The 15933-nt window shown below is 39.9% G+C and overlaps 1 protein-coding gene across 4 annotated transcripts in view; it reads left to right on the top strand.

The window, feature by feature from the left end:
• The window catches only part of NHSL1 (NHS like 1), a 238000-nt gene that overhangs the window by 187034 nt on the left and 35033 nt on the right, over positions 1–15933 (top strand). For all 4 annotated transcript variants that reach the window (XM_081293807.1, XM_081293806.1, XM_081293809.1 and 1 more), the window contains exon 3: positions 13005–13132. In XM_081293807.1, coding sequence (XP_081149933.1) covers positions 13005–13132 — 128 coding nt within the window. The remainder of the gene's footprint in view (positions 1–13004; positions 13133–15933) is intronic.

Genomic DNA, 15933 nt, shown 5'->3' with positions numbered 1-15933 from the left:
TTGAGTGGCCTCTGCGTTTCAATCAATGCAGCATAAAAATGCTACACTGAAGGTCCTGTGGATAAGAGTTGTTATCACCCTCCATACAGCTGAGGTCTCTTGGTGTTGGCATAGAATCCACAGGCTATTTGATATTGAGTGACCTTGGTAATCTCCTCCACTGCCTGTGATAGGGCTTTTTAATTCTAATGTGAAATGAGATCGCCTCCAATTTGGCTGTGCTGTGGTGGCGCTCAGCTGGAACTTGCAAACTGTTAGCACACTCACATTAATCATGGGTCCCAGAAAGCTTCCACCTTCATTTAAGTCAGATTTAGTTCTCTAAGTCTTCTTGCATTAATTTGGATGTGTGAAGAGAAGAAATGCTAAAAACGAGCTTTCTGCCATGATTCATGACATTTTAATAGTAAATTTTCCATGGCATGCAATGAAAACCAAAGCTAATAGTTGATCCAATGGCTAAAGTATTAATGTTTAATTCTCAAGACTTTTTGGAGATTTTCTGCCTCTTTAGTAGGAATTAACCATAGAAGAAAATGTTAATCAAAATGGCCTTTAAAAAAAAAACAAACCCTTTTACATAAATGAGATTGTCTTTGGTATTTAATATCAGGGCATGGGGAAAAAACTCTTCTTGCCAGTATGTGTTAATACATTAGTCAGCAAATTCATTTCCAATTTGACTGTTGAGCTAATGACCACAATGAGTAGTGTTTTTCTCTCTGTGACTCTCCACTTTCCCCATCCTAATCCCTTTATTCTACTGAATATGCTGTGTTGGAGGAAATGAGAAGTCACCTAGAATTATGTTAAAATAATTATTAGGCAGTATCCTCATTTTTATTCCTCCCCTAGCAAGGAAACCCACCAATTTCAAACGGGGCATTCTTGTGTGGGGAATGGAAATATAGCTTTTCTGTGACATCTGTTCTGCCTGACCAGAAAGCTTCTGGAGTTGCCTGTGATGTGGTTAGCTTTTTCATTCTGGATGTGGTCTATTTCCCTGCACTTCTACCGAGACTGAATTTCCTTGGATAGATAATCCTGATTGAGCCTTGGAATGTCATCTTCGGTTTCTCATTGATTCTACCTACTCTTTCTTCATCTTTTCATTTCTTGAATATTTGAGTTGTATGTATGTGGGGGTCCCTTTAATGTGAGACCATCTCACTCTGCATTGATGCTGGTCCCAGCCATACCCCCCAAAGTGTATTTAACACTGATAACTTGGACTACCAGCTCTAGATAGTAAGGTCATATACCTGCGTTAATTAAGGTGGAAAGTGTGGCCAAGGATAAAAGACACTACGTGAGCACTGGACCCAGCACCTCTCTTGGTGGTCATGGTATCCTTTTAGGTACACTGCCAAATGGATTCAGTGACCATTTATTTAATGAACTCACTGAGCACCTATGTCAGATCACATAAAGCTTGGAAACCAGTAGGAGGACTTTGCTTTTCCTTTCAGGGCATGGGAAGCCATTGGATGGATTGGAACTTGATAGTCACATAATCTGACTCATAGTTGTTAAAAGGATGAATTAGGCCCTGTGTTACAAATTTAGAATAAGGGGAACAGGGGTGTGGAAGCAGGAGGCTGGGTCAAGGTTGCTGCAGTGATCAGGTGACCTCATGGGAGTGGCCTGAATCAGGAAGCTTCCCTGCAGTTGGAGCTGAAGTGGGATTGAGTTAGAGCCCTCCAGACTTTTCAGGGAAATCTTGGCATATAAGGCACTTCTAACAGTTAGAGCTTTTTCCTGAAACAAAACAGTTTAGGGACTAAAATAGATCCCAGACAGTATTCCCCCTCCCCCACTGACCTGCACCACATCATCTAAATTCTTTTTCCTGTCTTTTCTGTTAAATTATTGTCTTGGCAAGTGGGGATCACGAGGAACATAATCAAAGAAGCAGAGTACTCTTTTTCCATTTGGACCTTTTATCATTTCTTGCATGAACTAGGAAATCTCAAAATTGTATCCCCTTCTTCAGGGGCCCATCTATCACCTCCTCTGAGTAGGGAAGACTTCTCTCACCTTCACCTCCATAAATGGGCAGCACACTGACCACTTTTAATTTTGTTTTGACTTTTTTGTGGGTGTCCACCTTACTCTGAACTGGTTTTCCCCTAGTGTCTCACAAGCCAGGAGCCTCAGCATTGCCCAGGAGCTTGTTAGAAATGCAAGTCCTGGAGCTCTGGTCCAGACCTGCTGAGCAAGGAGACATGGGAGTGGGCTGGCCATGCCCTCAAGGAGCCTGCCTGGGGATTCTCAGGTACCTTGCTCTGGAGAACCACTGCTCTGCAGGTTGTCCGGTGAACTTGTTTAGTTAGGCAGCTGAATTGTGAGCACCCTGAGGGTTGGAACAAAACCCTCAGGCCCTGATAGCCTGTCACAAGCTGGGATTCAGGCATTCAACTCTTCAGTTTCAGAGTCTGAGCCCCTGCCGGCTGCTCTTGTCTGTGTTGTTAGTAGGATGAGGACTTGAGAAACAGGGTTTCCATGTCCTTGCCTTGTCCTTCTGTGTTTTCTCCAAGTTAGCACTGTCTTCTTCATGTGGAAGAAAAGTATTCAGAAATTTAGAAAGAAATGTCTGGACAAAGCGCTTGCCAGAATCCCAGAACCTGTAGGTCAGAACAAAAACACAGTTATCACCAATGTGACTGCCTTTTTCCAGCTTTCTGCTGGATTCACAGTGGATGACATTCATTCCCATGCTTCAGGCAAAGTGAGCCTCATTCCCTTCAGACTTCCTTCTTCCTTGACTTCGGGTCATAGTTGGCATCTTACCAATATACCTTCTTTCTTTTTTTACCTGCTGTTAAAAACATTATGCTCTGGCACCTGGGACATTTTGTCTTTAAAAGTTATTTACCTTTTTATTAATATATATATATATTTTTACTTGGACACGATTATTTATTTATTTATTTATTTATTTACTTACTTACTTACTTATGTGGTACTGAGGATCGAACCCAGTACCTCATACATGCTAGGCAAGGGCTCTACCACTGAGCCACAACCCCAGCCCTAAAAGTTATTTATTTTTAGACCTTTTAGAGGGGCTTGGGCTTCACTATTTTTGCTTTGTCCTTTTATGTTTTACGTTGCTTTGGATGCTGAGTGTCATTGAAGTGATAATTGGTAAAGAACTGGTCTTATGGGCTCAAATATGCATTTACTGCAAGATAGATTTGAATGTAGTAGTTGATATGTAATAATACACTTTCATGCATTGTGAGGAATCCTGTGTAATTGCATAACAACTTTAAAAGCAGGGAAGGGAGAAAGGCGGCATAATTTTTCTAATAATACACAAAAAGGCATATTTATTTGAAATCTTATTGTTTAAAATTGCTGTCAAATTATCTAGGAAAATGTCCATGGAAAAGATCTGCATTAAGTGTCTTTGAGATTTAACACAACTTTTCAACCCCCTCAATATGCTACAAATAACTGAGTAATTTGAAAATGTTTGCATATCTCTAGTGTCTTAATTATGCTCAAGTTTGTTGATTCTTGAAGACAATTTAAATAAATTGAAGTTAAATTGCTTTGAAGAATGATGGAAAATCCCAAAGTATTTTTAGAAAATTCATTGAGCCTTAAGGGCAAGGCAGAATCTTAAGAAAATATTCAGTAATGTTGCTTTTTCTTTTCCAGTATAGTCAAACCCAATAAATTAATGACGTGGGAGGTAAATCCCCTCTATTTTTAAATATACCTGAGTTTGATTTTCATTAAGAAAGTGAGTTCTGTACTATTTCCAAAGCATAATATTTAAGTGCAGTCAGTTTTTCCTATGTGCTTACTTGGAAGCTCAAACTAGATTCTTTAGCTATATAATACCTGCTACAGCTGCTGGACTAGAATTGATTTTCTTCTAAACATGAATGCTTGTAGTCTGATGTATTCTATGCCCTTCTGGACTGAGATAAAGATATATGCAGCACTGGCCTTTCACCCATTGTTCTTAATCTGATGGAAAATAACTGAGATGGAAGTTTAGAAGCTTCCATCTACTAGAAACTTTATACCTGTGTTTCATAACCCATAAGACCAATAAAATATCTGCTTTCCTTCAATTCCCACATAATTATTTTAAACACAAATCACATCATGATGGCAAAGGGCTTTCTGTTTAGAAAAGTGTCCATAGCATCGACTTTAAAAATCAGTGATCTGAAAAAAAGATTTTTAAACCCTGGTTCATTGTAGGACATTCTCACTGAAGTAGCACATCATGACCATTATTTTTATAATTAACTTTGGAACTGGAGTCCTCCCAATGCTTAATGACCTTGAATTATATAGCAGGAGGATTAGGAAAGATTTCATACTGTTAAGAACAAATCACATTCATATTTTAAAATATGGTAAGTCTAGAATACTGGGCTGTAGAGAAATACCAAAAACTGTGCTTTTGACCTGAATGTTTCCAAACTTTTCTGCCTTTTATGACCTGAAAAAGGATAGTCTATTTACCTAGTCTTTCTGCTTTTAATGCAGCAGTGTTTGTTTCAAATTCTTCTTTCATCATTCCTACTATTCTTTCTCACACTTTCTAACAAGTCAGCAAGCTCCTTACATTTTTCTTTTAGTATACACTCATCTTATTTTATTGTTTCCTTGATGAATTTTTTTTTAATTCCCATCTTATTCCCACTGTTAATTCAATTTTTGTTTCTTCTCCCTCTCCCTCTTAGTTAAACAAGTCATACTTACTAACCATCCATTTAAGTAAAGAACTTTTCCCTTCCTCAGATTATATTTCAAAATCTTTATAATAAGCTCAAGAACATTTCAATGTATAATATACTGGTCAATGAAATATATATGAAAAATCACTATGATAATTTATACAACTCAGTGTTAAAATAGTCACATGTATTTACTAGCCGCAGTACTGACTTACTTTCATTCAGTAACTCTTATTGTGGTTTATTTGGGATTTATATATTTGCATAGTTTTGAGCTGAATCCCAGCATCTTGGGGCAGGTAGAAATAGAGAGTGTTGAATCCAAGTATAGTCATGTGACTTTGCTCAGCCACCTCCTGTTAAAAGTCAGAGTTCTCACAGTATCCCAGGAGGCCCTACACTGTCTGCCACCCCCCCACCCCGCCCCCCACCTTCTCTCCTACTATTTCTCCTTCACTCAGTTCATTTCACTCTTCCTCTAGTTCTTTCCCAGGAAGATAGTTCCTTCCTTCCTTATTCAAATGTCACCACTCCTTGAGGCTCTGTCTGCCCTGATACCACCAACTCCACCACTCCCTCATCTTTCTCGCCTTCTTTCCCTCTTACCATGTAGGGTCTTTGAACATGCTATCCATCTCCCTGACTTTTTGGTTATCTATACCCTCATTAGAGCAGAAGGTCTGAGCAGACAGGAATCTTTGTTTTGATCACTGTGGAATCTCCTCTTCCTATGACAGTACTTGGCAGGTGATCGATGCTTAAGAACTATTTGTGGAATTAATAGGTAAATGTGGGGGGAGACTTTGAGATTTGGGAGAGAGAATCGTCTTAGAGGGTAATGATTTCTTAGAACTGTGATTCTACCTCTTTGGCAATAGCTATACCTTTTTATTCCTTTTCTCTTACCTAAAATATCAGCAGAACCTCTGCATTATGTGAGGCACCATAGAGGAGGTAAGGAAGAATGACTCATGGCTTTTTCCTTCAAAGAGCTTATATCTATCTTAGAAAAGGAAGAAAGATGTATATAGAATGAAAATAATGGAGACAACAGTGTTCGGGTGATAGAAGCAAAATATCACAGGAAATCAGTCTTTAGAGCTATGATGTCCGCAGGAAAGACTGGAGAATAAGGGAAGGCCTGTGGAAGAGAGGATTTGAGGTCAACCTCAATGGGCTGGTAGCATTTTGCTCAAGCTGTCTGTCATCCACCGGGATGCTCTCTGTCTTCATCTCTGTGCACAATGCCCTTCTTGAGGCAGTAGCACCTGGTGCACATGATCTGTGTGCACACCCTCTGGGCCTCCTCCTTCTGCACATGGTTGGCCTTCAGTCCTCCACCTGCATGCTCCATCACCACACAGATGTTTTCAATAACATGAAATTACTTAGTTACCTTTGGGTGTTCAATGGTCTTCATTATATCCCACTCATCTATAAAGAATGGAGAAGCTCTGCTCTACCTTTGGCAGGACTTTCACGGCCACTTCTATTCTGGTGAGGAGATGGCGGCCCTGTTTCACTTGGGCAAAGCTGTCCTGGCCAGTGTTCCCCAGGATCTATAATGGTTTGCAAGGGTCTTCTCTTAGGAGGAGTTGGCCAGAGTCCCAGCCACATGGTCCCATACTTACTATTCTTCCTACACAAAGATTCTAGAAAGAAGAGGAAGAGGAAAAAGAAGCAGCAGTCGCCGCAATAGAGGAGGAAGGAGAAGGAGAAGAAAAAGAAAAAGGTGGGGGAACCCCTAAAATAGCCAAACCTAGAACCAAAATCAAAAAATCAAACAACCCAACTATCTTTGATTCTGACAGATCACCAACCAAGAGCTGCCTGTGCTTCAAGACCAACAAACAGCCACAGCCAGGGGCTTACTATATAGGTGGTGTTTAAATTTCCCTATGCTGGCTCCTTGTGAGGTCCAGGGCCAGTGGTGGCCCAAGTCGTCGCTGGGTGTAACTCACACTGGTCGTCTTACTGTTTGTCCTCCAGGATCTTTCCACTTCAATATTAAGACTAAGAAAGGACTTCAGAAGGACTCTGTGGACTTTTGCAGCCTGATATTTACTAGTTTAGAAAGTAAAACCTATAGGAGGCTTCAATGGCCTGTTCATTTCAAGTCTGAAAATCTATAATAACTTTTGGCTTTTAAAAACCTCATCATATCTATACTCAAAGGTTATTCAATTCTCTTTTCTTTCAACTTGGAATGACTGGTGGCAAAAAGATAGTAGCAATTCATTCACGTCGTGATGATACTGTAACAAAATGCTCTGTTCCCCGAGATACCATAGGGGTGTTGTTGACCCCTGTGGGGCCGAGAGGAACAGAGCTTTTGTCACAATTTCTCCCATAAAGTTCTCATCAGACTTCTCATCAGAAACCCAGAAGACAGTGGGATTGATATATTCAAAACCTTTCGACCCAGAATCCTATAGCCACAAAACTTGTCTTTCCCATAGGAGGAGAAAATGGAGGTGTCCCCAGATGCCTCAGTCCCTTTGTGCTATTGTAACAAATTGCCTTAGACTGAGTAATTTATTAATAACAGAAATTGATTTCTTGCAGTTCTAGAGTCTGGCAAGTCCAAGGTCAAGGCACCAGGAGACTCAGTGTGTGGAGAGGGCTGACTTTCTCCTTCTATTGTGGTACCTAGGTGCTAGGTTTGCACATGGTGGAGGGGCAGAGGTTTGAACTGACTCCCTCAGCTCCCCTGCCTCTTTTGGGGAGATAGGAGGGTATGGGGATTGAACTCACGGGCACTCGACCACTGAGCTACATCCCTGGCCCTATTTTGTATTTTATTTAGAGACAGGGTCTCACTGAGTTGTTTAGTACCTCACCGTTGCTGAGATTGGCTTTGAATTCGCCATCCTCCTATCTCAGCCTCCCAAGCTCCTGGTATTATTGTCATGTGCCACCACACCTGGCTCCTCTGCCTTTTTTTTTGCAGTTGAACCCTGGGCCTCACACATGTCAGACAAGCGTTCTACCACTGAACTGTATCCTCAGCCTTTTATTTTGAGACAGGGTCTTGCTAAGCTGGCAAGATTCTCCTGCCTCAATGTCCCAAGTAGCTAGGATTTCAGGCGTACACCACTGCACTCAGCTTATTAAATGTACTTTTGTGAGTGTACAGTGCTGGGGATCAAACCAGGGCCTTGTGCATGCTTTTTTTAAAGATATACCTCCCATTCATGAGGTTGAAGTCCCCTGGCCTAGTCACATCCAGAACACCCCACACCTCTCAGTACTGAGGCATTGGGGTGGAAATTGCAGCAGAAATTTGGAAGAACACACATGCATATTCAAAACACAGCACCAGATAGAGAAAAACCAAGGGAGTTGGACACCCCTAGATAGTCCCTGCACAAGGGAAGTCCTTCAGGTTGAACTGAAGGACAAAAGCAACTCAGAGCCTAATGAAGACAGATCTCTGGTAAAGGCATATTTGTAACAATTACAAAGGCTAATGGTACTTTTGTTTTCCACATGATTTAAGAGTCTGCTGCCCTCCACGCTGCTGTGTGCTGGGGCTCTGAGGCGATGCCAAGTACAACAGCTTCACACAGTGTGGGAGTGTAGACTGGGCTGTGGTGGGCAGGGCCGTGGGTTCTAGATGGCCTTTTCCTGGCACCAGGGGGAGGAAGACAGCTGTAGAGTTAGGAGGTCAGCAGGGATTTGAGAGGTCAGAGTGGCCTTGGGTCACTCCTGCACTGCAACCCCTTGGATCAGAGCTGCGGAGGGGAAGCCTGCACCCTTCTGGGTCAGTTTGCATGTCTGTTCAACTCCCTGCCCATCAACTCTAGGCTGTCAGGCCCCAGTTGGCCACTGGTCTGTCTGTACCTAGGCATCAGAGGCCACGGATTGAGAAGGCATCAGAGTCAGGGTTTTGCATGCCCAATTCTTGTTGAAGTTGCTTTCCCAGGTGCAGCAAGGTTCTATCTAAGAAACAAATAATTCCTGTCCCTTTTTCTGTGAAGATCTTCATGAATTTTTTCCATATCCTAGTGTATTCTTAGCTTGATGTTAATATTCTAGTGCCACCATCACAGAAGACTATAAAACTTGTGGCTTGAAACAGCAGAAATTTATTGTCTTATAGACCCAGAGTCTAAAAGTCCAAAATTAAGGTGATGGTAGAGCCATGCTTCCTCAAACTTCTGGGGGAGGATCTTTGTGGCCTCTTGTAGCTTCTTCTAGTAGTCCCAGGCATTTGCTGGCTTGTGTAGCTCTAATCTCTGCCTCTCTCTTCAGGTGGCTGTTTTCTTTCTGTATTCACAATCTTCCAGTATCTCTGTTTTGCCTTCTTACAAGAGCATCAGTCATATTCAAGCCCATTAGAATGATCTCATTTTAATCCAGTGATACCAGGAAAGACTCTATTTATTTCCAAGTCTGTCAGTTTAACTATGACCAGACCTTGCATTGGCCATTCACACAGGTGACCAAGATGTCCGCAACCACGCTTAAGGATACTTTATCATCACTCTAGCAGTGAGTGTTTTTTGTCTACCTTATGGAGGGCTGTGTGCAAAGTTTTGGCTCCTTGGGGGTCTAACCTAGTGCCTGAGCAGGCAGCGCACTTGGAAGTATTTGGTGAATGAACCTCACTCCAGCTTCCCAGAAAGGGTAACATCCTAGTCTTACAGAGGTGGCTTGTAAGTTTCTAGGAGATTAAAATGCTGACCCCTAGGTCTCATGCATAATTAGTAGAGCCAAGTATGTCTGGATTCCAAAAAGCTATTTGACTACTTCTTGACTTAGAGCCTCTCTTGATAATTAACCTCCTGTTACAAACACATAAAGGATTTTTTTTTTATTGTCTTTGCAAATTTGTCACAGCCTTATTCAAAAAGGTTTGGAAATCAACAATAAGTGTTGAGAGAAGAGGTAACAAGAATACAGAAAATGAGTCATTAGAGCTATTCTGGAATTTTCTAATTTTCCTCCTTGGGCAAGAGGTAGGATTACACTTCCTTTCCCTACTGAAGTTAGGTATAGCCATGTAGCTTGTTTCAGCTAACAAAATGGAAGCAGATAAAACCCTTGTAACTTCTGGGGAGAAGTTCCAGAGGTGTCTGAGTTGGAAGCATCATGGCATATCGTGTGTTCACATGTGCACAAGAGGTAGGTGAACTCCGTCTGCCTTGTCTTTAGGTGATTGTGGGGAGCAAAACCCCTGCCAGCTCTGTCTGGACAAGAGAAATTTCTAGTTATGTAAAACCACTGAGGTTTTGGAACTATTTCTAACTGTGGCATATTTAGCTCATTGTGACTGATTAAGTACACTTAGGAATAATAACATAGAGAAAATTCAGTAAAGATTTCCCCCAGAGAAACTTATTAACTTATTTTGAAAACAGTTCTTTAAAGCGTCTTGCAGTCATTAGCGTTTCTAAATTAAATTCACAAGATGGTTAGATGACCATCTAGTTCTGTGACCTTACTTTTTTCTTCTATATTTAAAACTTTGGTCTACAAAGAAATGCTTGTCCTTTGTCCTTATGTTAAAGAATGTTGGATTTGTGTGTGTGTGTGTGTGTGTGTGTGTTTCATGAAAGAAACTAAGGGAAAATTTATGTTTGGGAAACTAGAGACCTCAACAGTGATATTCTTATCTGAGCAGCATTGTAAGAACAATAACAGTTTTCCTCTGAATTTCTGTTGCTGGAGTATGTGTTAAACCTAGCTCTTCTATTACCTTTAGGACCTTCTTTCTAGCTATAGTCACTGGCCCAACCCGGCTTTAAATTGGGTTCTGCCTTGCAGTTACTCCCTCAGCATTGTGTTTGAAAAGCCTTTGATCAATCATGGTGACTTGCTCTTATGTCTCATTCTAGAGACTATAAACTCATTTTTTAATGAACAAAGCCAGAGTATTACAAACTGAGACCTGTTGCAACTTGACAAGAGGAAATTTTCCTCGATTTCTATCCCCCCCCTCCCCGAGTTGCAATATATGACAATGGAATCTGACCAGTTAACTAGATTTTACAGATTTGATAAGAGTAAGAAAATTAGTCATTTGCCTTAAACTTGTACTGCCTAGTTTCATATTTCATCTGTTGTAGTACCATTTATTATACTGCTGTTTAAACATTTGTATGATGTGAACTTCATGATAGAAAAAAGATATATTGTTTTAAGTTGGGTACAAAAGGGAGACACACTGGAAGTACAGTACTAATAATTGCCAGCCTTTCAGACTTTTAATGTGTGGAAAACTTTGCGGTGTTTTGGTCTTTTAAGATTGAACATGTGTCAATTCACTATGGCTGTTTTCAGTTTTATTGCCAAGAATGTCAAAACTAATATCACCCTTACACAAATGGTCTAGCCCAGCAGTCTCTTTATTTCCTGGAAGAGGAAATCTTTGTTTCAAACACAATCCTATGTGGTATCTAATACATAGCGCAATTTTTTCTAATGTTAGAAGGACATTAAATTTCATAATTAAACTTCTTATAGGGTTAATTACTGAGGGGAAAAAAAAGAATTTGGACAACAAAAGGATTTAGAAAGCCTTGGCCTCCTCTTTGTATTTCATTTGTCAAGTACTTGAAAACCTTGAATTATATAGATAAGTAACTGTAAGTGGTAACAATTTATATTCAATTTATATTGGTTTATTTTGCAAGGTTTTCAGAGACTTCAGATTTATAAGTATAGCAGGAATACCTAACTTTTAGGAACAAAGAAAAAATTGATTTAGCAGCACAAGTTAATGAATTAATTCCCTGTATTGTGTTAAAATTTGGTATGTAAAACTATTAAACTTTGGGGTTATGGCTCAGTGGTAGAGCCCTTGCCTCACATGTATGAGGCACTGGGTTCGATTCTCAGCACCACATAAAAATATATAAACAATGTAAGTTATTGTGTCCATCACAACTAAAAATATATTTTAAAAAACTATTAAGTTTATTTATCTTGCTTAAATTAAACATTTAAAGGAAATTATATTAAATACTTAACAGAATTCCAGAACTCTATGGAAAACACCATTAGAAAACTACTAGCTTTTTTTGGTAACATATCCAGAGAACTAGAGTGTAGATTCTGACTGTGTTTCTTTTAGAGAAATTGATTGATGGTGGAGAAGATGTGAAAATATTTCCCTTTATAAAAGGTTAGACTAATCTGAGTGAATCCTCATTTAAAAATACTGTTTCCCAAAATGTTTCTGAAGTTTCATTTTAATCAATATTACAAATATAACTGCCAGCCAAAGCCACTAACTGTTCAACCCCTAAGTAACAGAGGTGGCGTTATTTAGCTGACTTATGGTGACCTGTGCATTTTCTGTTAGTTTCGTATTGTCATAGATCCTCATGGCTATTTTCATAGGAATTTTTTAAATCTGCTTTGCAGTTCTGAATTAGAAACTTTCTCTCTCCACTCCCCACTGTGAGAAAGATAACAGAGGAAAATGAAAAATTTTTGTTCCCTGGTTAAAAAAAAAAAAAAGTCTATATTTTTCTCTCTCCACTGAAGTGGCTGCCTGTCTCCTCTTTGAGCCAGAATCATGGGTTCTGTGTTACGCGGGAGCTCTGAAGAGGTCTAATTTAGTTTTGTGCCTTTAGGGACATGGTTTTTGTGAAGCTGGGTAAAGAGAAAACTTTTCCAAAACCAAACACAATTTCTTCTCCTCTAGAGAACTGGATATTTAAAGGAACCCCGGGGCAAATCCTTTGGCCAGGCAAAGGTTCCTTTAATGTGCCTGGGTCATAGGGAAGCTCCTGGTGCTTTAAAAGCCATTAAAACCTTCTAAGCCACTAGCCCACTGATGAGAAAAGTCTCGTGTAGGGGTTTTCATTGAACACAACCCATGGCCCTAGCCTCCTGCCATCCAGAGCACATGCAGGCATCCTTCTGTGGACCAGACGATGTCACAGGCTGGCAGCCAGCTTCCACACAGCATTTGCTGATTGGTATTGAAATTAAATTCAGGATGGGTTCCGTGGAAGCATATGGCTAGAATACCAGTGACTCCTAGGCTGAGACAGGAAAATTGCAAGTTTGAGGCCAGATCTTGTCTCAAGATTTAAAAAATACAAGAAGTTAGGCTGGGAATGTACCTGTCCCCTCCCTCCCCAACCTGGGAAAAAAAAAAAAAAGCATGTATGTAGGTGCTTAATTATTCTTAATTTCTTGTCATCATTATTTTCATTGTTATCATTATATTATTATTAAATTATACTATGCCCTATAAAAATATTATTGGAAAAGGTAGATACAAAGAAGTCAACAAAATATTATTTTTAATGCCGTCCCTTGACTCTCTGCCTGTTCCCTCTGCAGAATGTGATAAACTGAGGCGGGATGGCTACCGAAGTTCTCAGTACTACTCTCAGGGACCCACTTTTGCAGCCAATTCTAGCCCACTCTGCGAAGATTATCAAGATGAGGATGCAGAAACAGATCCAAAGGTAAGGCTGCTAAGTTCAACATGGCATCCTGGATTGACCCCAGGACAGAGTGGACATAAGTGGGAAATCGGACAAAATTAGAATCAAGTCTATATTTTAGTTAATAGTATTGCAGCAAGTTAATTTTTCGGTTTTGACAAAAGTACCATGATTTCAAAAAACAGTAATCTAAGGGAGAACTGGTGAAGGGTACATAATCTTCATAGTTTCTCTGTCAATACACAGTTATTCCCATAAAGAAAGAAGTTGGGATCCAAGCAATTCATTAAAGCAACAGAAAATCAGTATATTTGTGCCTTTTGAATATTCTGTATTGGTTAGGAGGGAAAAATGAAGATTTTCTTTCTTTTTCATATTACCAAGTACCCAGTTATATTACAAAGAAGACCTCTGTTATTAATGATAGCCCGAGGCAGGTTATTAATGAAGTGAAGGAGTTTTACTTAGCTCATCATTTGGGAAGCTCAGGGACCTGGCACCAGCACTGACTCAGCTCTGGTGAGGCCCTGTGTCCCATTATGGTGGCAAGCAATCACCAGTCAAAAGGAAGCTGGAGAGAGGCTGGATGGGGCCATCTTGGGCTATTTACACAGTGCCTCTCTGGACTAACTGGTGTCCCACAAGAAACACCTTGATCTCTTTTGAGAGCACTCCTTCAGTGACCTGAGCATCTCAGAACAGTTGCCACCTCCAACAATGCTACACTGAGGTCCAAGCTCCCAACATGTGGACCCTAGGGGGACAAACTACATCCAAACCATAGCCAATTGAGTATATAGCAAAAGCTACTATTTCACCACTGTCAGGGTTTTGAACATTCATGAAATATATGCACTACTTTTAACTGATGTTATTGCACTGGCCAGTTTACTTAATGCTTCTGTTTTACATTTGAGTTCCTTGTTCTCATACCTTTCTTAGGATGTGTTCAAATTACTTAAGAGATGTGTATTTTCTAAATGCACATGAAATGGAATTTATGGACATTTTTATTTATATAATTTTATTTTCATTATATTGAATATTATAGATGAATACATACTGGAATTACCTAAAAAAAAATAAGATTTGATAGGTTTGGTTTTGAAACCTTTTTTGGAACTGGGATGAACTCAAGTGCACTCGACCACTGAGCCACATCCCCAGCCCTATTTAGAGACAGGGTTTCACTGAGTTGCTTAGCACCTCACCTATTGCTAAGGCTAGCTTTGAACTTGTGATCCTCCTGCCTCAGCCTCCCAAGCAGCTGGGATTTTAGGCCTGCACCATGAAACAACATTTAACTAATATAAATATTTTCAGTGGAGTTAGGTCAATATAGAAACACTGTATTGGTTGGAGAACATTCTTCAAGAGCATTCTTCAGGGTTTTTTGTTGTAGTTGTTAAATAGGCAACTTCTGAGAACAAAGTACCAATAAAGTTGATCAAAAAATGGGAAATTACTACCCAAAGTTTTTGGTTTTCACATGGATATTGAACCCAGATTAATTTTTTAGAGTTACATTTTTAAAATTAATATTATTTTAAACTGAGAATTTATAACTGCATGCATGTATGTGGTACAATGCGATCTTTTGATATAGGTATACAGTGTAGAATGATTGAACAAGCTAGTTAGCATATTCATGACTTCCCTTAGCTATCACTTTTCTAGTAAAGAATTTGAAATTTACTCCCTTAGTTATTTTGAAACGTACGTTTTATTGACTGTGGTCACCTGGCTATGCAATAGATCTCAAAACTTATTTCTTCTCTATACCTAAAACTTTGAACCCTTAGATCACTAGCTTTCCATTTCCTCCTTCCCAACCCAGATTTTTTTTTTTTTTTTTGTACCAAGGATTGAACCCAGGGGCACTTTACCACTGGGCTACATAACCAGCCCTTTTTATTTTTTATTTTCAGACAAGGTCTTGCTAAATTACTTAAGGCCTCACTAAGTTGCTAAAGCTGGCATCAAACTTTGGATCCTGGTGCCTCAGCATGTACCACCATGCCTGATTACAGGCATGCACCACTACACCTGGCCCCACACAGATTTTATCACAGAATATTTTTTCTGCCTGTTTAAAGGTATTTTCACGTATTAGCTTAGTCCTTTTGCTAAAATGTACAAAGATGGTCATTTATTTTGGTGATACAAGCAGCCATTTCAAAATCGATCTGATCTTTTATTTTAAAAACTTATTTTTCACTTCTTGGCAAGAGTAAGGGAAATGGAAACCGGAAGGTGAATTGTATAGTGAAATTTATGTTTTTTCCAGATAGACCTAGCCTTACACTGCTGCTCAGAGGGGGAGGAAACGTTTATGGTGGAGGCCCATTGAGTCAGAGGTCATGTCTGGGTGCAGATGGTCGCACAAATTGTGAGCATTTAAGAGTATGGGCTCCCCTGGTGGCAAACTTGCATTAGTATGGCAGCATCCTAAGACCTTCTGCCAAAAAAAAAGTTAGAAACTTAGTTGCTAAATTCACACATAGCTACTTCCTCAACCTGGTGCTGATCCTGATGGAAATTTAGCTTTTGTGGGAAACTTCTACTTCTGTGGACTCCTAACTTCAAGCAGTCCTCCTCCAGATGCATGGATGGAATGTGGATGAGCCAACACTCCAGAGAAAACAAAGTTCCCATTATGTTGAAAATGAGTTGCTAGATAATTTGCTGAAATATATGATGTGGCACATTCCAGCAAACACACGTGCCTTAGTGCAATTTGGTAGCACAGGCATCATTAGACCAGGAATCAGAAAGTGAGACCCTCAACAGCTCTCCTTGGGCCTACTGTCCTTCTTTTGGTG

Source organism: Spermophilus citellus, assembly GCF_964194105.1.
Source record: "Spermophilus citellus genome assembly, chromosome: 5".
Classification (NCBI taxonomy): domain Eukaryota; kingdom Metazoa; phylum Chordata; class Mammalia; order Rodentia; family Sciuridae; genus Spermophilus; species Spermophilus citellus.
This window is presented reverse-complemented; position numbering and strand designations above follow the sequence as displayed.